Source organism: Phalaenopsis equestris, unplaced genomic scaffold (assembly GCF_001263595.1).
Source record: "Phalaenopsis equestris unplaced genomic scaffold, ASM126359v1 Scaffold000988, whole genome shotgun sequence".
NCBI lineage: Eukaryota > Viridiplantae > Streptophyta > Magnoliopsida > Asparagales > Orchidaceae > Phalaenopsis > Phalaenopsis equestris.
Genome location: NW_018165427.1, coordinates 144,055 through 167,261, shown reverse-complemented (window position 1 = coordinate 167,261; position 23,207 = coordinate 144,055). Strand labels below are relative to the sequence as shown.

Below are 23,207 nucleotides of genomic sequence, written 5' to 3'. Positions count from 1 at the left end.
TCCCGTTCATTGTGAGTTCGTGCTCGACTCAAATTGGCTCATTTAAGTTAATTAAAAAAATAATATAGAGCATTGGATTTGAACATGCACCATTCAAATGCAATAATAATTAAAGAATTACAAGATCTCACACTAGATATAATGATTTAAATTTAAGTATAAATATATATAATCTATTACATTTTAAATAAATAAATAAATAAATATTATTCACTCAAACACTAACAAAGAACATATTAGTCACGAATTACCTAGAACCGGCAGAACACGATAAGAGAAACTCTCAATCACTTCGAGGTGGGAGATGATGGAAATCAGGGGATCCCCACCGCCGCCGGGGGGGGGGAGTGACCGCAGCCTCCTCGTCTCTTCTTCTTTTCTTTCCCCATCCGAACGCCCGCCATTATTGTAACTTCGAGCTTATCATTCTCCCTGTCCCGATTCGCCCCCGTTGATCCATTCCGCTCCTCGAAACCTCGCCGCGAACGCGTCCATCACTCCGTCTCCGGCATCCCGGAGGAGGAAGGCTCGGAAACCCTAGTTCAAGACCTTCAGGTACCAGAAGCTTGGCTTGTTCCTTCCAAAGCCCTCGAGGTGAGTATCATTTGTACTTCAGCTACATTTGGTTTTAGAGAAAAGTGCGGCTTCTTGATTGGTTGTTTCAGAAGAGAGCAGGAACATGGCAATTGGCATTCTTGATGAGAAAAGAGTATTTACATAAATATACTATCCAATTTATATGTATTTATATATCTTACACTTAAATTTTATTTTTTTTTATTTTTTTACATTTATACCACTTAAATCTTTGGTATCAATAAAAAAGATCACAGTTTTAACTTGGAAAAGTTGAAAGGGACCTTTTCATGCATAGATATGGTGGTGTATAAGTAAAAAAAATAAAGTTTTGGTTTTAGATTTGTAAATACGTAGTGATGCGTGCTAGAAAATTCGCGGCGGGAGAGGGAAGATATACAGTTCTTCCTTCAACACACACACGGATGAAAGAGAAACAAGCGGTGATGACTCCAAAAGTTTTTACGTAGAAAACTCGTAAGGGAAAAATCACAAAACCTGACCCAGTTGCGGAAATCCATTATTGATTGATGATTACAAAAATCTCATCCCACAGACTGAAAATGGTAACTATATTTTTTAGATTACAACGTCGACTGATGACGTCTAGTTGGTGATGATCGATGATAGTTAGTGGTAGTTGATGACGGTTTGCAGAGGTCAACGACAATCGGTGGTGGTCGTCGGATGTCAGCGGTGGTCGAAGATTATCGGCGATAATGCTGAGCTGCAACTTCTCCTTCAGGCCTCAGGCTCTCTCTCTAGACTTTAGTTTCCCCTCATGTGAGGGGGGGTGGGCTATTTTGTGTTCTGATTGCAATTAATGCAGGAATATCAACAATGTTGATCGGACGGTACATAGAGTTTCCATCGATTATGCATCATTTAATAGGCATTTGAGTGCTTTAACGATGTCGGAAATGAGGGATCTTGGGCTTGTTGGATTTGTCTTATTGAGACGCTTGATTCAAGTATATGCTTGTTAGTGTCGACATTTGTTTGACCTTCCAAATGTGTCTAAAATCTTTTAAAAGTGGTTTAATGACTTGATTTGAGCTTGATTTGACTCGAATTGAACTAGTTTTTATATCATTAAATCGGTCTCATTGAGTCGGTCAGTTTGATTATAAGTTTGCTGGAATCATAACTCTGGATGAATTTTTATCAAGATTTGAACTTTTCTTGCTCAAAATATCATCTTGGGATCCGTGCAATGTCTTGAGATTCGTTGTGGATGATGAAAATTTGTTGGTGACGTATCAGTTGCCTCCCTAGTTTCGGGCGAGACCATTTTTATCGTCCAAAATTATTAAGATCTGAAGCATTTATGTCCTGCATACGTATCAATATATATTATTTTATTAGTATCGATATAAGAATATTTTTTTCTTATATGTTAAGAAGTTAAAAACAACTGAGTTGGTAAGTTTTTTTGCTTCATGAGAGGGTGACATGGTTCGAGTACTGCCCTAGACAGGTCGCTTGTGAGCCTGAAACTAAAAAGATGGGCCCGAAATGCAGAGTTGGGGAACTCGAGAATTTTTTTTGTTGTTGCATTTTTTTTGGAAGATGAAAATTTTTTCATTTTTTTATGACATTTAATGTTTGCACTTCTTTTTAAATCTACTTAATAACAAATATTTACTTTTTCACTTCTTTTTAAACTTTATTTAATAACAAATATTTAATTTTTCACTTCTTTTTTAAGTCTATAATAATGACCTCTTAATGGTTAAATCCCTTTTGGAGCCTATAAATAGGAGTTGAAGGAAAGAGTAGAGGTGCAATGGTGCGTCGTAGCGACGCGTTGTGGTGGCGGCGACGTGTTACAGCAATGCGTTGCTTTGTGACGGTGCATTGCAGCGATGTGTTGTAGCGCGGTGACGCGTTGTGGCAGTGCATCACATCGACGTGCTGGGCGGAGCATCGCAGTGGTGTGACGCGTTGGATGTCCAATGTCATTTAAGAAGATTAATGTTGGTATAAATTGCCAACGACCTTTTACTTGGTTGAGCTTATGCATCAGAGTATTACTCAGTGATGTTTAACATATATGAGAGGAGTCAAAGAAAGTCCTCCGAGTACTTATTAACCCTAACCCATCTAAGGTTGTTTGCTGGAGCATGACTCACTTATGAAACGTGTGGAAGGGATCAGGTGTAGTCCACTAAAAATTGTTAACCTATTCAGATCAAATCCCTTTGTGATCGATCGTGCTCTGACTAAGATACAACCAGAGTTGTGTATTTTTCTGGTCGAGAAAATAAAGTGACTCGTGAATGACTCGTCATACTTTCTAAAGATATTTTTTTTTGTAGATGAAAACAATAAAATAAGTTTGAGATATATTGACATTGTATGCAATATGACATAGATGATGTGACTCAAGTGTTACTGGTAGTATTTTTGAAGATTCTCGGCATTTCAAGTTCGGGGCAGGATTTTTCCATCTGAGACTTTGAGCTTGAAGGTTCCAGGCTTGATCATGATAGCCATGATATATGGGTCTTCCCATAGAGGGGATAATTTGTTGCATTGGAGACCATGATCAGCGGCTTCAATACTACGCAAAATCAGGTCACCAATTGAGATAGGTCGAGGCTTTACTCTTCGGTTGAAGTGACGAGCAATTCTTTGGTGGTAGGAAGCTGCTCTGAGGTGGGCCACATCGCGTATTTTCGAGAGAAGATCCAACTGTTGTCGGAGCTTTTCTTCATTGTTATCTGAGGCAAAGTCTTGACTTGGGGGTTTTAAGTCGAAAGTCTTGACTCGGAAATTTGGAACCTTTATTGTTATCCAAGTCGAAAGTCTTGACTCGGAAATTTGGAACTCCGATATCAACGGAGATGAAAGTCTCGGTGCCGAAACACAAGTTATATGGAGTTTCCCTGGTAGGAGTTCGTGAGGTGAACGATAGGCCCAGAGGACGTTATGCAGCCTTCTACCCACTACCCCCAGCCTTCTCAAGACGAGTCTTCAACCCCTTGAGCATCGTTCTATTTGTCACATTTGTCTGTCAATTCGTTTGGGGATGCGCCACAGCAGTGTGCACCAATTGAATGTGAAGATCCTTGTAGAATGATGTAATGACCCTTCCAGTGAATTGAGTATCATTATCAGTGATAATCTTCACGGGAAGCCTAAAGCGACAAATGATGTTTTTCCAGACAAACTGTTTGACATTGGCCACAGTGATCTTGGCAAGAGGCTCTGCTTCTACTCATTTGGTGAAGTAGTCGACAAATAAGATGATGAATTTTCGTTGTCCAGTAGCTATCGGAAACCCCATGATATTTACCCCAATTGGGTGAAAGACCAAGAACTCAGAAAAGATGTGAGTTCTACTGGCGGTGCATGCACAAGATTGGAGTGTAGTTGACAATTTTTGCATTTTTGCACAAACTCTATTGCATCTTGCTTGATCGTGGGCTAGTAGAAGCCTTGTCTCATTATTTTAAGAGCAAGTGCTCTGTCACCAAGATGCTCCCCACATATTCCAGAATGAACTTCTCGTAGAGCGTAATCAGCTTCAGATGGAGGAAGACACTTGAGATATGGACCTACAAATGTCTTCTGATACAGTTCATCCCCTATATGGGTGGAGTTGGCAGTCATGCGTCAGATGCGAATTGACGTAGTAGAGTCATCTGACAGTGTTCCGTCTCGGAGGAAGGAGATGATGGGATCCATCCAAGATGGCTCCCTTGGGTCATCTATAGACAGTATCACCCATTGGTCATGGATGCTAAGAAAATGTATCTCCTCAATACACCTTTTATAGAGATCTCCAGTTGTTGAAGTTGCAAGACATCAGCCCAGGTGTTATGCTCCTGAAGTATGTGAATGAGCTGTATGTTTCAATTTGGGCGAGAAGTGTTTTTACCAAACTGAGATATTGCATCAGTTGTGAGTTATGAGCGTCAAATTCTCCTTCTACCTAGGATGCGATGATTTGAGAATCAGTGTAGATAATCATGTTTCATACTTCACAGTTGATGACAAGCTTTGATCCGACGACAAGTGCTTCATATTCGACAACATTATTGGTGACTGGGAATTTCAAACGAAGTTCGTACTCCAAAATATTTTTCTTTGGGGAGATGAGTAATATTCCTGCACCAGCTCCTGAGTTTCCGGATGTTCCGTCTACGTATAGTGTCCACTGAGGTGACCGTGGAAGAGAAGGTGGTTCATCAGAGGTAGACACTGTACATTCTACCACAAAGTCGGCCAACACCTATGAATTGATGTGTGGGCGTGGTAAATAATGGATGTCAAATTCTTCTAATTCTACTGATCATTTAACTAATCTTCCTGATGCTTCTAGTTTTGGTAGGATAGTCTTCAAAGGGAGTTGCGTGTAGACACCGATAGTGTGAGCCTGGAAGTACGGACGAAGTATCCTTGCTAAGAATATCAGGGCTAGCGCAGTTTTGTCTGCCAATGAATAGCGACTTTCTACATCAAAGAGAATCTTGCTAACGTAATATATTGGTTTGTCGACTGAGTTTTCTATTCTGACAAGAACAGAGCTTATTGCATGAGGTGAAATGACCAAATAGATATATAACATCTCTCATTTTATGGGCTTTGAGAGGAGGGGCGGTGAAGCCAAATATGCCTTGAGTTGCTCGAAAGCAATATGAAAATTATTCGTCCACTGAAAACCGGTGTTCCGAGCACATCTGAGTATCTTGAAGAATGACAGATACTTATCCCCAAAATAAGCTAAGAAGCGGGATAAGTGGCTATACGGTCATTCAACCGTTGTACCTCTTTGATGTTTTTTGGAGGCATCATATCCCTCAGCGCTTTAATTTTTTCTGGTTTTGCTTCAATTCCACAATGGATAACCATGAATCCCAAAAATTTCCCTGATGTCACTCCAAAAGCACATTTAGTCAGGTTAAGTCGTAAATTGTATTGACGAAGAAGTTGGAAACACTCCTCCAGATGAGAAGTGTGGTGGGATGCTTCCAGACTTTTTACTAACATGTCATCAATGTAAACCTCCATTGTATGCCCGAGAAAATTTCTAAAAACTTTGTTCATGAGACGTTGATAAGTTGCACCGGCATTTTTTAATCTGAACGACATAACCTGATAACAGTATAAGCTCTTATTTGTTTGAAAAGAGGTGGCTTCCTCGTCTGCTGGGTTCTTCCTTATTTGATTGTACCCTGAGTATGCATCCATAAAACTGAGCATCTAATGTCTGGAAGTGTTCATTATCTGTGTTTTGAAGTATAGTTGAGTCGTCCTGTATCAAGTCTTTACTTTTATAGTGATTACTTTTCATCTTAATAAATGACCCTAATTTTATGGATAGTTAATAAATTTTGAGAACGAAATTTTTTGTAAGTTGAGAAGATTGTGATGACTCATTTCAGTTACATGGGGAGAGAAAACAAAGAAAGCAGATAGGAATCGAAGAGTTGAGCAATTGGTAGAGGAAATGAAGAATCAAGAAAGAGTGAAGGAGGGGTCAGAAAATTGAATGAGGGGGAGGGGGAGGGGTGGAGAAGCGAGAACTGTCGGGAAGCCAATGAGGTGAAATTTCACCTTATAAATTGCCGAACGACTTACCTTTGTGGCCGAGTGGCTTGTCTTTCGTAAAGGAATGCGGGAGGGAGGAGTTCTGTGTGGGTAAATGAGACGAGCCCGACGTGCAAAGGAGAAGGGCAACAGCCGCAACGTTGGATTGTGTGAAGGAGAAAGTAGAGCATCTCAAGTTGAGGCGGGCTTACCTGCACACTGGGGAGGTGAATCGCGGTAAGGTTTATAAATTGATACATTTAGCTAATTAAAATAATAATAACATAATCAATAAAATAAAATTTTATTATAAATATCATGTTTATTTTAGGCGTTCTATTTTAGGAAATCGACATTGAGACAAAATCTTATCGATTTAAGTGTCATCGAGGTGAGTACTTTTACTTCTAAATTATGATAATAATTTTGTATTTTTTTTGAAATCATTCACATTAATTAAGACATCTTGTTAGTGCAATTAGAATTGTGATTATTTTAGCTTATTATTCAATATGATCATCCATAAATGAATGATTTGCATAATTACATTTATTTACTACTTATGTATGTTATAAAAGAAAAATATTTAATCATATTTAGAATGTAAAAAAAATGATTTATGGTATGCTTACATGTACATGTTTGGTTATGATGGAGCACCTTTTAATGGTACTAGTGGGAGAACACTAATGTACCCATGCACGTAAATGAAAAATGATATTGACATTGAAGTACCTTAAGTAGTACAATTTTAGACGTTGTCTCATATGAAGGTTGTGTAGGTATGAAATTATATTGATATGACAATGATATAGACTCATTTTGAATAACATGTCAAATGCTTATATTGATTTATAAAGAAGCTTAACTGAAATGCATATTGTTCTTTCTTTTCCTTGTATTGTTGTAGTCTAAAAGTATGAGTATTCATTGACTCGTTTAGCTCAGTTTAGCTCAACTGTTTTAACTAACTTTTTCAGGTTTAATTAAGTTATGAAAAAATGAGCAACAAACTAGAACATGTCTATAGAAGTCGCGAACAATCATCAACGCTGCTTTAATTTAATTTTTTGTGGTCTTTCATCTGTTAAATTGTAGGTGAATATATAAAATTTAATTCACACCGTTCAATCGTATGTACCTTCCTTGGTTAATTAGAAGCTCTGGCCGGGTTGTGGAAAGTGACATTTATACTTAAATTTGAGAGGAGTATTAGAATATTTTAATGGCTAGTAATAGCCATTTTTTACTTCTAATTATTTTGAGTTATTTTTTTTAATTTCCTTCCTTTTTCTATTATATTTTGTTTTTTTTCTCTTTTCTAGTTGATCCTGTAATGGGTATATATACCCTTCTTTGTATCAATGAGAATTACCCTTGTTCTATTGTAACAATGTTGAATGTTCGTCATTAGAAACTTGTGTAGTGCAGGAAAAAGAAAAGCTGGAATAGAAATAGTTTATTTTATTTCATCACGAACTCACTAAAAATGTTTGCTTTATAGGATGGTAGGCACCGTTTTCAGCAGAGGACAGAGATCATTTAGGTCAAAATGTTGATTGGGGGTTTTGATGCAGATGGTATAGGTAGTGTTGTACCTGATGGTGATGCTTATTAATATTCTAGAGTGTTGTTATTTTTTAGATGAGATGGAATGCCTATAACTTGTGAATTTAATAGTTGAAGCGATCCGTCTGATATTGTGTGTTTGCCTGTATAAAGAGTTTTTGCATTGTATTGATATTATTAATATTGTATCTTTGTTATTACTTTGTAGAAGAGATCAATTGGAGTTTTCATTTTTCCCATTGCATTCGTGCTCATTAGGTATGGATGGCCAGTGCTTTATGAGTTAGAATATTCAGAAATAGTATTACTTTAGAGAGTGCTCTTTGATTGCTTCTAGCTTTAATTGAATTTATAAAATTGGCAGCTGTAGTAAGAGTGCATTGAAATGCATTCTTGAAAATTTCATGAGGAATTACTGCATTAGAATATGCTACATATCTCATATTTTTTTGTCTGCTTTGTAGTTAATTCTCTCTGTGTATACTTCTTAACGATAATGATACTGCTCTACAAGTCAAATTTGACAGATAAATATTTTAGAATTATGGTATCATATTGGTACCTACATACAATTAAATGAAAATATGACCCTCAAATAGGATGCAAGGAGAAAAGGATTCATGTAGTCGATCCACTTAGTGCGATAAAGGCTTGTTATTGTTGTGGTATCATATTGGTGAGTATTGTGTGTTAGAAGGCATTTTTATTGTTGTGAAGAATGCTGAAGTTTCAAGCAATTTTAGCACAATTAAGAATAATATGATTTTTTTTTTGAAAAACTCCAAATTGGGAAAGCACACCAGGATAAATTCTTGTTCCCAAGATTTGATGGTAGTTAAAATTGTCATGGAAGTATCCCTCCAGGCAGCTATATGGATTTCAGTACAACATGCATATTAGAAGTTCATGAAGGCATCATCGGATTGGCCACAATTACAATAGAAGCGTACAAAGGCATGGTGGATTACGTCTCCAGATTGTCTCTAGACTGCAAGATAGCAACATCTCTCAATAGTGTCAACATGTACTAATTTTTGTCTCTTGCTAAAATATTGATCATCATATGGTTTGTAGATTATTGTGACAAGGTAAGCTTTTGCCTCAGTTGTTGTGATGAGATCTACGAACGAAGAGCGTAACGGGCAAAATGATTGTCATTGTCAAAATAGAGTCGGAGATATGTGTTAGACCGGCGCTTAAGGGCGATTTAATTTTTCATTAGTTATTATTGTAAGGGATAAATAGGGCTTATTATGCTTAGGGTTATGTTATGCTATGAGATTGTTGTCTTGTGTGTTAAGATTAGGACTTGGGCGAGATCGTCTATGTCTCGAATTGTGGGTGTTATGGTTAAAGTTTGGGAGAGATCGCCTAACTCTTAAATTGTAGGTGTTTATCTTTATGTATTTGAGCTGTATTTCTTGGTATTATTGAAATAAAATATTTACTTTCCTTGATTTTGGTGGAGAACTAGTATTGGTTGCTATCAAATTGATATCAAAACATTCGATTCTGGGAAGATTGCGGGCGAACAAAGAGTTCAGGAATTACGACATACAAAATCGTGACAAGGCGTCGCGAGAAACAGTCGCAATTGAGAAGCAAAGACGTGATCATGGTGATTCTATGCAAACCAGGGATTGATACATGGAGGATTGAAAGCGCGATAGAGACCTCTATATCGTCGTGATTCAAAACGTGGCGTCAAAACCTCACGATACATTCAAACGCGAGCTATCTAGCTAGGAAGCAAGCGACGAACCCGCGGAAGCTTTCTGGGATTTTGGGACAAATGACGGGATCAAGCGTTCTCTAGTCGCAAAAATTCACGATACCATTGCAATTGACTACTCGAAGCCACATAAGGTTCACGACGAGCACTGGAAGCCAACGTTGAGTCATGACGAGTGCCCTAGTTGTGTGCAATTGTGATTTGAGGACTGGGAAGCCAACGACGGGATTACTCCTTATTCGAGCTAACTAGGAAGCCACAGTCTATAGGAGTTTCATTTTTTTAATAAAAATTGACTTGGGAATAATGACAACCAAGAAAATTGATGCTTTGAAGGAGAAATTGGAGGAAGAGGCGAGCCAAATTTGATTTGGAATAGAGGAGCGTTTGTCATCATGGAGGAGAGATTTTTACTCATTCTCCTGAAGTAAATGATGAAGAAGATTGTAGAGTTTCATGCAAATCGGCCGCAGACCGTCGTCGAATCAAGAGATGGTGTCTGGAGGGGGTGTGAGCGGCATCAATATTAAGGTTTTTTGCTACATTAAGACAACGTAGTTGCCTTAGGCAAATATGGATCCGTGGGATCGAGCGAAGGAATCAAGAGTGGACTTGAGCGAAGTCACTTGGAAGGAATTGTTTGACGATAGCTGGAACAAACAAAAGCATGTGGAATTGAGCAAAGGAGCAGGGAGTAAATTTGAGAGACAACATTTAGAGGTAGTTACACATGGAGGTTGGAACGAGCAGGAGCAAGAAGAACGGGACGACGTGCAATTTGGAGCTGGAGAAGATCAATTTGAAGGATTTTGACCATGAACATGGAATCATGGTGGGAAGGACCTCAATTAAGGGTTGAAACCAACCGAGCATGTGTCTTTTGCTGCAGTAGCCATTCTAACAAAAGGAGATTCATGGGCTTGTGGAGGGACGGGCGAGCTTATTATGGCAGTGAGCCATACTTATGGAAGAAGAGAAACCAATATGAGTCGAGGATAGGAATCTAACCCACTTAATGGGTGGAATTAGCTTGGGTCGTAAAAATTGGTGAGGAGACTCATATATAAGAAAGTTGAATATGCCGATATTTTAAAGAAAGGATGTTTATTTTTGGGTTTATCAAATAGAAAAGACACATGATTCGAAATTGGAGGAGATTTTAACACCGATCCAACAGCTCCTACAATAATTTAAAAAGTTTTCAGTTTTCATGCGGATTGCCTTATGTAGGAGCTGCAATAATATTGTAGGAGTTGTTGAATCGGTTTTTCCACCTCAGTTGTCACGAAGAACTATAAGGAACACATGCATGAAATAACCCTGAGATTGAGTTGCCCATAGTTTTGTCCCTAAGTACAAAAGGACGATATCGAGAGATTGATCCGAGAGATGTTAGGGGCCAGAATCATACAACTTAGTGTGAGCCCCTTCTCTAGTCCAAGCTTGCTAGTGAAGAAGATAGATGGGAGTTTGCATTTACGTGTAGATTATCGTGTAGTGAATGAGAAAATAGTATCTGACAAATTTCTCATCTCGATGATTGATGAGCTATGGGTTGCGTTGTTTGGGGTTGTGATATTTTCCAATATTGACTTGAAGTTAGGATAACAACAAATTTGGATGCAGACGAAGGTTGTGCGCAAGATTGCATTTCCAACTCATGAGAGTCGTTGTGAATTTCTAATTAAATGAAAATGATTGTTAGATTATGACATTACATGGGATCCATATGACTTGATCCACTAGTAATTTCTTTTTTTTTTCACCATGAGGGCATTGTGTCTTTTTAGGAAGTGAGTAATGTTAAACGGGTTCCTAAGGACAATTTAGTTTTTTATTAGTTAATATTTTGAGGTATAAATATGGCTTATTATGCTTTGGGTTTGGTTATGCTATGAGATTATTACCTTGACTCTTAAGATTTGGGTGTGGAAGAGATCGCTTACCTCTCAAGTTTTAGGTATTAGGGTTAAGCTTAGGGAGAGGTTGCCTACCTCTCGAATTATTGGTGCTTATATGTATGTATTTAAGTCACGTTGCTTGGCGTTATTAAATATTTGATTGCCCTAATATCGATGGAAAACTCATTTGATGTGTGCTTCCAACCATAGGATAGCCATCAGCGGGACAATGAGAGCCTTGTGACTCTCAAATGGTCGTGGCAAGTGGCATGCACTTCACCTACTCATATATCAAGGTGGTCTGTTTACATAGATCACAAGCGTTGTTCAATGGAGCGTTGCATATTAAGTGGCTACAATGGGTGGGATGTTTGTCATTAGTTATTGTGAAGGAGGTTTGTTGTCAAAGAACACATGTATAAAGGAGTGCCGTTTGGCCCCTAGATCGTTAATATTGAGCTTCATATCCATTGCCAACTGTTAAGACGAGGTTGGTTTTGCTGATTGAGTGTATGAGAAATTTGTTTAGAGCTTTTTGAATCATAAAAAAATTTGCCAATTGAAATAAAAAGAGATTTTTCTATTTTTAGTGGTTTTTTTAGTCTTTGTTAGGAATATTTGCTATAATTATCCGTAATAGGCAGTGATTTTTTTAATTCTATGATTGGATTTTGATAAATAATGATTTCATACGATGGTTCAAATTAGTGATTTAAACATCCCATGTTGTAGGAGGCACCCATGTGTGTTAGTGGTGATAAATCATATTTTTAACAAACAAATTGATGGTAATCATGCTACAAAGGTGCAATATATATGATACGAATAAGTGATAATATCTCATCATTTTTATACTAATTAATTCCTCTCCCTGATAGGAGCATTTTGAGATTAACTTGTTAAATGATGAGATGTAGCACATTGATCAATTTTCTTTTTTCAGTTCTACTTTTTCGGTTAGCATTGATCTCTCTGCACCTACCAAACTTCTCTCAACCCAACTAAATTAGATAATTGTCTTCCTTTCCAATCTTTGGAACAATAAATTTCTAAATATCTATAATCTATACTTCTATCTTATATTGCCCATTGTCCCAAATTCATTGCCAATTAAAACCATGGTATGAATCTTCCAAATTTACAGGAATCAGAGTGGCTTAGAATAACTCTCCATAAATGGCTGGATGATGAGTACTGCCCTGAGCCAACCAATTTTAAAATCAGCAAGCTTGCTGCTCAATCATACTATGAATCTCTGATATCTAAGGAGACCGATCTCGGTGAGATTCTACTCAAAATTGTGAGAAGATTGGAGACTATATCCTTCCAGCAAAGCTTCCATGGATCTTTCTCATCAGCAAATGCAGCAGTTCACTTGATTACCCAGCGAATAGATTCTACAGCTGAGCAGTAACATTCAGTAGATAACACAAAAAATGAGAAGGTAATAAGCATTTATTTTTGCTCCAGCAAATAATTATTAGGAATTGATTTCTGGAAACTACTTATTTTTTGGTTTTTGAAATTTTAATGTGCACTTGTGGTATCTCTTTTCATATATATATGATGATATCAACTATGTTTATTGGGTTCATTTGATTGTTGATAGATACAGAAGCATGCTTTAGGAATAAGATAATATAATTTTTACTCATTTTATGAGCGAAAATAAAATCATGGTACTTAGGAGATTTTGAGACTTTTTATTTTGAAATCCATATAAAGTTCTACTTATGTTTAACCATATGATGGAGCTTATAAATTTTGACATTGTTTTAATGCAACCTTATAAAGCTTTTTAAGCTAAGCGCACAGAGTATAGATAAATATCACAGTTTTAGTAATTTGTTAAAAAAACAAGACTTTGTAAGGTTTGTGCATATGCATTGGAACTTCTAAATATCTTACAAACAACAACAACTAACTCTATTTTATTTCAAAAGTTAATATTATAAGATCTTCCCCTCACTTAATCTTGTACATTAATTCGCTTGACCAAGTCTATATACATTTTCTTAAAGCAAAGGCTCAAATTAGTCTTCAGACCATCAACTAGTGATAAATTTAGTCACAGAGTTTTAAAGTACTCCTTTGTAGTCACGGACTATTAAAAATTGATCTAAATTAGTCCTTAGATTGAATTTCATTGTTAAACACTACTCATTAACTTTGAAGATATTTTAGAAATGAGAATTTTAAATGAAAATTTATTTTATTATTACTTTATTTTTCTTATCTTATAAGCTTATTATTAAATAAAATATTTTGTTATTATTCTATTTAGTTTAGTATTAAATTATTTCTATTTTGTTATGTTCAATTGATATATATGTTTTTTTATTTACTTGACATGCTTGCCAACTGTAAACTTTGAAATAAAGAAGAGATTAGCAGAAGAAGAAGATGGAGGGTGAGAGGTAGAACCAGCAATTTACTTCATATATTTTGGATACAATTAAAGGACCATACAACAGACGCATTACATATACAACTCTCATATAGATGAGTAGAAGATAGGAAGCACAGAGGCAATATTCCCTGCTATGGTTTGTTAGGATATTATATGTGTGACGTTGTAATCAGGAGAGGAAGTGGTGGTCCAACCATACAATAAACATAAAGCAATATTACACATATAATGGCATAATTGATTCTAATATTACCCCCCTTCAAGCTGAGGGGGTCTCGACAGTGAGCTGAAGCTTGGAGCAGTGGACTTTGAACCATTGCTTATGAAGTGATTTAGTGAAGATATCCGTTGGTTGATCCTGGGTATGGATATAATGAAGTTGTAGAGCCTCCAGACTGAATTTGTTCTCAGATAAAGTGGTTGTTAATCTCTATATGCTTTGTGCAAGCATGAAAAACTGGGTTGTCGGTGATGGTCATAACTGAAATATTGTCACAGAAGAGAGATGTCGATTCTTCTTGTGGAATATCAAGTTCAGCAAATAAACGACCAAGCCAAATAAGGTCAGCAGTTGCAGCCGCCAATGCCCGATATTTGGCTTTGATGGAAGAACGAGCAATCGTAGTTTGTTTCATGACAGTCCATGAAATTGATGTGGCACCCAATAAGGTGCAGAAACCCTTGACTGGTTTTCAGTCTATTGAGTCTTTGACCCAATCAACATCAAAATAAGTTTGAAGGATAAGGGGTGCTTGCGAGATTTTTAGAGCCATACTAATTGAGCCTTTTAAATAGCGTAACATGTGTTTGAGGAGTTGGTGGTGATAGTCCAGCGGAGCCTGCATGTGTTGGCAAAGATAGTTGACGGCAAATGCAATATCCAGTCGCATAATTGTCACGTATTGAAGTGCACCTGTGATTTTCCTGTATTCAGTCGGATTAACATATGGTTCGTTATGAGCCGGATTTTCATATCGCTTTGCAGGAAGTGGGGTTGCCACTGGTTTGCAGTCTCTCATTGTCGTGTTCTGTAGAATGCGGTGTAGTTATAGGTGCTGAGAGAGATACATTGAGTTTTGTGTGCGATGGACGTGGATGCCCAAAAATATTGAAACTTCACCCGAAGACTTAATTTGGAACGTAGCTTGGAGCTGTTGGATGAGGCTTTCGATAGCTTTGGTGTTGTCTCCTGTGATAACCATATCATCTACATAGATTAATACAAATATTTTATGTGTGGTTGTCAAGGAGAGTGGCAGCGATGGGTCTACTTTGCTGATATGAAATCCTCGTTGGATAAAAAATGCAGAGGTAGTTGTAATCCGTTGTCTGTTGTTTAGGCGATTGTTTAAAGACGCATAGTGCTTTCTTATGTAAATTGTGTCTTCAAGGTTTCAATGCAAAATGACATTGACCACATCGAATTGGAGTAATGGCCACTGTTTTTTAAAAGCAATGGTAAAAAGTGTGCAGAGAGTAGTCATTTTTGCAACTGGGCTAAATGTCTCAACATAATTGACACCAAATTCTTGTTTATAGTCTTGTATCGAGCCACCGGTCCATCCGGATGGAATTTGGTATTGTTAGTCCAGTGACACCCAAGAGTCACTTGATTTGGAGGGAGAGGAACTAAGTCCCAGGTACCCTGTGTAGGGCTGTAAACGAGCCGAGCTTAAGCGAGCTGAGGCTCGGCTCATGTTCGGCTCATTCGAATCTGGCTCGTGTTCAAAATCGGCTCGTGTTCGAAATGACTCGTGAACAATGTGTTCGTGTTCGGCTCGAATTACATTTTCATGTTCGTGTTCGGTTCGAAATTAGCTTGTTAGAATATAAAATTATTTTAATAAATACTTTTTTTTTAAAAAAATAATAATTTTGTCGAACAATTTTTTAAGAACAAATTTCATAAAAAAAATTCATAAATTTATTGATGAGCTCAAAAAACTTTACAAAATTGATTACAAAATTTTATACAAGAATATTAACATTATTTGACAAAAACTTAAAAAATAAGAATCAATTTATTACAAATTTTAAAATGTACTAACTAAAAAAGTGTAAAAAAAATACAAATAAAATCTTAAAATACAAATCTAAATCTAAAAATAATTGTATTGAACATTTAATTCTTCTTATATTTTACATACAACTCAAAGAAATCTTCCAATGCAGGGACTTCAACAGGTTTTCTACTTCACTGGCAGATTCATCTCTTACTATCACCTTGCCTCCTGGCCTCACAATCCTATCGATCTCAGACATAACTGGAACTCTGCATCTGAAATCCCAGGTCAAATATTTTTATTTTTCTGTACATTTAAATAAATCTATGGAAAATTTACATTTTGCACGCAATTCTAATGTATTTTACATTTCCTTCAGCTTTGAGAACAGGTGGTCTACAAGGAGAAATAATGTTTTCAAAACATCTCCAAAGCTTTGTGAACATGTGCTATTAAAGGAGGACAAATAATCAGAAAATATTAGCCATTTATAATGCTCCATGATGAATTTATAAGTATTAACAAAAATTCTCATAATATATCTTTCTTTCTAGTTATCTAAATCATGTATAATTCAAAGAGAACTTGAATGAGTTTGGAATGTTATGGTTGACACCCAACTGGATCTAAACGCCCGCGATGACACTGATTTGCCCGAAACTGCAATGAATTTCATCTGAATGGTTTCAGCTGGAGCTAATTTAGAAAATATTAGCCATTTATATTATTCCATGATAAATTTTCTAAGTTTTAACAAATACTCTCATAATAGTTATTTCTTTTCAGTAATCTAAGTCACTTATAAATAAAAAAGATTTGAATTCAGTTATAAACCTGCTGAATTGATAAAGTACATAAATGCAACAGTATCTCCAAAGAGATAATGAACAATTCAAGAGCAAGCTCAAACCTCCCATTAATTGAGAAACCTTCAATCATTGAAGTCCATAACAAAACATTAGATTTCTCCATACGACTGAATACTTTAAAAGCTCCATCGGGATTTCCACATCTGGAATAAATTTTGGAATACATTGTGACAAGAGCAGAACAAACCATAAGATTAGAATCAAACCCATTCTGAATGGCATAAACATGGATTGATTGGTACTTTCTGAAAGAAGAGAAGAAGCTGCAACCAGACAACAACGAAACAAGTGTAATCTCATTAGGTCTGATAAATTCCTCAAATTACATCCCAGAAAATAAGATCGCCGATTCAACGAAGCGTTTTGCAGAGGAACTAGCATGAATCATTGAGGACCAAGACACAACATCCCGATCAGGCATTCCGTCAAATACTTTATGTGCACCAGAAGCATCTCCAAAAGACCCATAAGCATGAATAAGCGCATTCCCGACAGATACAAAGGAACCAAAACCAAACTTCAGTATCAGTGAATGCAAATTAGTACTCAAACAATACAGAATCAACAAACAGGCATTTCAAAAGCCTCCATACAACAATTTAAAAGCCTCAAAAAGATGGGCACCAAACTCCCTTAAAAACAGTAAATAATACATCCGCAAATAGATTAAAGCTGATAGTGTTAGATGTGCAAATACCCAAGTGTCAAAAGATTTAAAATGGTTGCCTTCCAAAATTAATAGTAAGAATAATCATCTAAGTCATCATTTCATATTTTTATCCTAAAATGATTGTAAACTTGTGTTGCCTTCCAAAATTAAGAGTAATAATAATCATCTAAGACATCATTTCATATTCTTATCCTAAAATTGTTGCAAACTTGTGTTGCCTTCCAAAATTAAGAGTAAGAATAATCATCTAAGACATCATGTCATATTCTTATCCTAAAATGGTTGCAAACTTGGGTTGCCTTCCAAAATTAAGAGTAAGAATAATCATCAAAGTCATCATTTCATTTCATTAAGAGTAAAATTCTTCCATTGTATCTTCTTCATGCCATACAAATCTTGGTGTGATAAATAAAATATACTTCTTAATTAAAAAGACATTCTCACTTGCAGAAAATGTTGTCTCATCACAAAACACAAACATAATATTGAGCATAAAATGTGATAATTTGATACATTAAGACCAAGTGACATAAAATGTAACAATATGGGGCAGCAAACAGTGAGACAGATGATTCCAGACCACATCATTTCCTCCCTCCCCTCAATTTACTCGGGTAAAGCCACTTCAAGCTGTTCATCTTCCATTAATTCTTGCTGGTAGGAAAGATATCAATATCAGTTTTAAGATAAAAAAATAACATGTACTATAGAAGCTAGTTATTTAGAGTATTACAATAGGTGTTTTCAAACGACTCGTGGAAGATCTAATCCAACTAGACGAGCATATTAATGCACTCACTGTCTTTGTAGAGAGTGAACTTCTGTAATCATTTAGAACTCTTCCACCAGTACTAAATGCAGATCTGAGACAACTGTTATTATTGGAATTGATAATATATCCTAGCCATGTTCGAAACACTTGGAAAACAGATGTTCATCTTACATAACACTTGGAAAACAGATGTTATTGTTTTGAAAAGCTAAAGGAAAGAAGCATAGTATTCTTCACAAAAAAATTATTATCTAGAAGCAATAGTCGAACCACATATGAATCACCAGTGAGTGACTATAACATGCTTCTGCTTCTCATTATGATATGTCTTCATTATGACATGTCTACCATTAAGCAGTCCCAAAAATTCTGATGTAAAAGCAATAGTCAAACCACATAATGATTCACCACACAATGCAAGCCGAACTAAATTTCACAACAAGGCTGATCTACATAACTTGAACTCAAGTATTCATATTATATGTTATACTTTGGTATTACTTTAAAAAATTGCATATATAAACAAGTTGCTAAAGCCGAACTAAATTTCACAACAAAGTTCATCTCCAACAGCATCTTCAACTCAAGTATTCATATTATATGAATCATATAGGATATTGCTTTATAAACATAACTTGAACTCAAGTATTCATAAACTTGATAAGCATGAAGTTAGCATTCATTTTCTTGCTTATAAACATACACAGATTTTGCTCTATAAGCATACACGAAACTCAAGTTTTCATCTTACATAACACTTGGAAAAAAAATATTATTGTTTTGAAAAGCTAAAGGAAAGAAGCATAGTATTCTTCACAAAAAAAATTCTTATCTAGAAGCAATTGTCAAACTACATATGAATCACCAGTGAATATGTAATGCTTCACTTAGATCAGATCTCATATTCTCATCCATAGAATAAAAAAAACAAATATATAAATGCAATATGCGAGACTGCACTGCAATTCTGCCAAAAATCTAAACAAACCTAGGTTTCCCTAAAAAAATCCAAACAAATCTAAAATAAATTTAAGTAAATATAAGATAAGAGGCGAACCAGAAGATAATGTGAAATATTAGAGAAAAGATACTCAGAGATAACACCTAGGTAGCCAAACGAGCGACCAAGCAAGAATACCGAGCAATCGAGCCAACACTGTTATCCGAAGAGATATAAAAGTAGATATTAGAAGAAGAACGGAGACGGCAAACCCACAGCAAACCCTAAGTTGTTGCGGCTATCGACCGAAAGGATTTTCGAAAGAAGAACGAAAAGAGTTAGAGGGAGAGTGGGGGAGGCAGCCGAAAGTGAGAAAGTTCGAGAGAACCGAGAGAAATGGGGAGGCGGGGTTAGGGTTTTTTTTAGATACTATATATGTTATAATATTTTAATTATAAAATTAATATTATATTATTATATAAATATATAATACTTATATAAGTATTAGTAATATGTTATTATTAATATTTTGTTGTATATAATAATTTAAAGAATTAAATTTTATAAAATATGACAATTTTTTTAAAAAATACTAATTAATTAAAATTTATAATATTTATTATGTATATATTTATTTATTTTCGAGTTAAGCCGAACACGAGCTGTTCGCGAACAGCGAGCCAGATTGACAACCCTAACCCTGTGCCTAAAGAGCGTGGATTTTCTCTGACATGGCTTTGCGCCAATGAGGGAGCTTGACAGCTCGGCCAAAGGAGGTTGGATTGGAATTGTGTTGTAGTTGGTGAGAGAGGTTAAGCTTTTGAATGGGTTTTATAGTTCCCGTTGTTGTTCGAGTAATCATGGGGTGGGAAATATGTGTTAATGGAAGGATATTAGGGGTGATCTCAAGGAGATGGTGTGGTGACGGTATGTTGGAGGAGGAAGGAGCGGAAAGTTGAGCTGATGTTGTGTAGTATGGGACGGGAAGGTAAGGACAGAGGTTAGTGGACTTGCTGATGTTGTTGGGTTGATGTTTGATGGAACAAGTAGAAGAGGATTGGTCCACGATTGAGGTGGTGCAGGTGGGTTGTTGGGTATAGTTTGAAACGGAAAATTGTTTTCATGAAATATAACATGCTTGGATATCATAATTTTGTTGGATACATGGTTGTAGCATTTGTATCATTTATGTGTTGGAGATTAACCAAGGAAAACACATGGTGTAGAGCGAGGTGTAAGTTTGTGAAGTGTCATATGCTTTAGCCAAGGGTAACAACAACATCCAAAGACTTTTATATGCAAGTAGGTTGGAGGGTGTTTGTATAGTTTTTCATAGGGGGAGATGAAGTTGTTAGCCTTGGAGGGCATACAATTAATGAAATCGAGGGTTGTTTCGAGGGCATCAAGCCAAAAATTGAAAGGGATAGATGCATCATGGAGGAGCATTCTCATGGTTTCGATAAAGAGGCGATGCTTACGTTCACGACACCGTTTTATTCTGGTGTGTATGGGCAATAGAATTGGTAGAGAACTCCTTCTTGAGATAAGAAGGCTTGGAGAGTGGCATTATTGTATTCTTCTCCTCCTTTAGAACGTAGAAGGCGAATAGTTATTTGGAATTGAGTTTTGATCATTTTTATGAAGTGTATATATTTTCGAATTGTTTCAGATTTATGTCTCATTGGAAATAGTCAACAGAATTTTGAATAATCATCAATGAAAACAACATAGTATCGGTACCCTTGATTAGATACAATTGGGGAAGGTCCTAATAGTGAATAAGTTGCAAGGGTAAATAGAAATGCAAAGACATTGAAGGAAAAGGGAGTTTGTGACTCTTGTTACAATGACAACTTTCACATGACAAAGAAGTTGTTGAAATTGCGAGAAATGGATACTTTTTGGAGATGCGATGAAGAATGTTCACGTGAGGACCCAAACGCCTATGCCAGATGTGAGTATCGTTAATGGTTGTAGCAAAGGCTTTGTGGGATAGTTCCAAGTTAAAAGCGGTAGCCGTAGTGGGGATTGGGCACAACCCTTTCGAATTGTTCCATGAAGTATTATCCGATTTGTTAGGGGAAAAAAATATGAAAGCCAGTTGAATTAAAGAAAATGGAGATATTTTTAAAAACAGTTAAATCTTTGTACGGAGAGAAGATTATGAGTAAGGGAGGGGGAATGCCAAATATTAGAGAGCTTAAGCTTAAGCTCGGGTGTCCGAAGGATACCATCACCGTGATGTTGAACCGGCATGGATTAACTGTTCCTGACGAGTATTTTTTCTGCTCAAGTGGCCGACGTAGTTGTTTGTTGATGAATGAAATCTGATGCTAAATGTGTCGTCGCTCCGGTATCAAGAACCCATGGTGTGGTAGAAGCTTGGAGAGCACTGTTGGATGGTACATACTCAATGTTTGGACTGTGCCAACGGGTAGCGACGGACTGACCACTTTATGACATATTTGACATATAATGAAGGATTTTGGTTGAGATCATCCACCCTTCATTCACTGGTTGCAGTTTTGAGTTCTACCTCAACCACGAGTGGCATTCCAGTTGCGATCACGTTTAGCCGCAAGAGCAAGTTGTGGATTGGCTGCAGGTTCCGCCTTAAGTGTGTCATTTAGTTGATTGATCTTTTCACTACACATTAGAGAATATAATGTATGGTTAAATTTGAGTTTGCATGGCTATTTTAAATGTTTGGTATTGCACCGGTAGAGCATTAATACAAAATCACATCCTCATTGTCTAAATGGCCTCCTGTGGCGGTGATGTTGTCAACTTCCATTTTAATTTTGGCTAGATACTGTTGCATGGAGTGATTGTTCATCGTCATGTTGTGTGGCTCATTTTTAAGTTGGATCAGTCGAGATCTATTAATTGGTTGAAGGCTCTATGATATTGTCTGCCATACATCTTCTGTAGTGGGAAGATGAAGTATGTATGGAAGTATAGCTGGTGAAATAATTGAGTAAAGAGCAGCTGTGAGGTTCTGATCTACAAGTATCCACATAGTGTTGACAGGGTTAAGCAATTGGGTGGTTGTTTCAGAGCCAATGAATCGAGTCGGACAGGGATTGTTGTCGTCGAGATACCCAGGAACCCATTAGCACAAAAAAATTTGATAACTTGAGCTTTCCACAGTGGATAGTTATAAGAGGAGAGCTGTGTGTGAGTAATATTTTTAATATTACTCATCAGGAACTTGAGGTTAGGTGGAATACCAGGTACTTCACATCCTTGCCCATTTTCTGTCGAAGAGTTACCCTCCGTCTCTGAAGCCTGTGACTTTGCCATGGCTGAGGTCGTCTCGCTTGATATGAATGGGAGAAGAAGCTCGCTAGAGCAAGAACTGCTCTAATACCATATATACTTTGATATAAAGAAGATATAAGCAGAAGAACAAGAAGAAGAAGAAGAAGAAGATACAGGGTGAGAGGTAGAATCAGCAATTTACTTCATATATTTTGGATACAATTAAAGGACCATACAAAAGTGGTGGTACAACCGTACGATATGCATAAAGCAATGTTACCCATATAATGGCATAACTGATTCTGATATTACCAAGAACATGAACTGTCATACATGCACATGAACTATTTTATTGATGTCATGCCATTCATAAATAAACACAGCTTTCAATGATATAAGTTCCAAGTGTACATGTTGATTTTTTTTTCTATATAATGAGTTATGTGTAGGTTTAAGAGTGCTTTATGGTGCTATTATTGCAGTATCTGGTTTCAACAAAAGGTGCGACGAGACGGAGGAGCATATGTTGTTATTTTGAAAGTTAATACTTTGATGTGTAAATGACCTCTTTGTAATCATGAGATGTTGTGCATGATTGATTTTAGTGAATCTTTTGGATGTAAACTTGTACACTAAATGTAAAAGAAAGCTTTTTTTTTTTTGTTTTTTTGGGAAATTTACATATGGACCCCATAATTCTTATGGATTTACATATCTAAACATCTAAAGTTTGATATTTACATTCATAACATCTTGGTGCTATAAACATATGCATAAAAAGATGCATTTTGACTTTTAAAAAGTTAGTAAAACTGATATCTTTGATGTGATGTTAATGATTCGAGTGCTGTGAATGTAAATATCAAAGTTTCAAGTGTAAGATATGTAAATATTAAGAAACGTGTGGTATGTGTGTAACTTCTTAGTCTCAAGCTTAATTCTTATAGTATTCATTCTCTTTCGTAAATT

General features: G+C 36.4%; 1 protein-coding gene across 2 annotated transcripts; it reads left to right on the top strand.

Annotated features, from left to right (window-relative positions):
* Window positions 1-350: 350 nt before the first annotated feature.
* LOC110032623 lies at window positions 351-22,921 on the top strand (the record flags this gene model as incomplete). Of its 2 annotated transcripts, XR_002294865.1 has the most annotated exon segments (4): window positions 351-594; window positions 12,458-12,757; window positions 15,896-16,013; window positions 22,721-22,921. XR_002294865.1 is itself a non-coding variant. In XM_020736300.1 (3 exon segments), coding segments are annotated over 2 exon segments (514 nt in total), but the record flags the coding sequence as incomplete, so codon positions are not given.
* Between the last annotated feature and the right edge of the window lie 286 nt (window positions 22,922-23,207).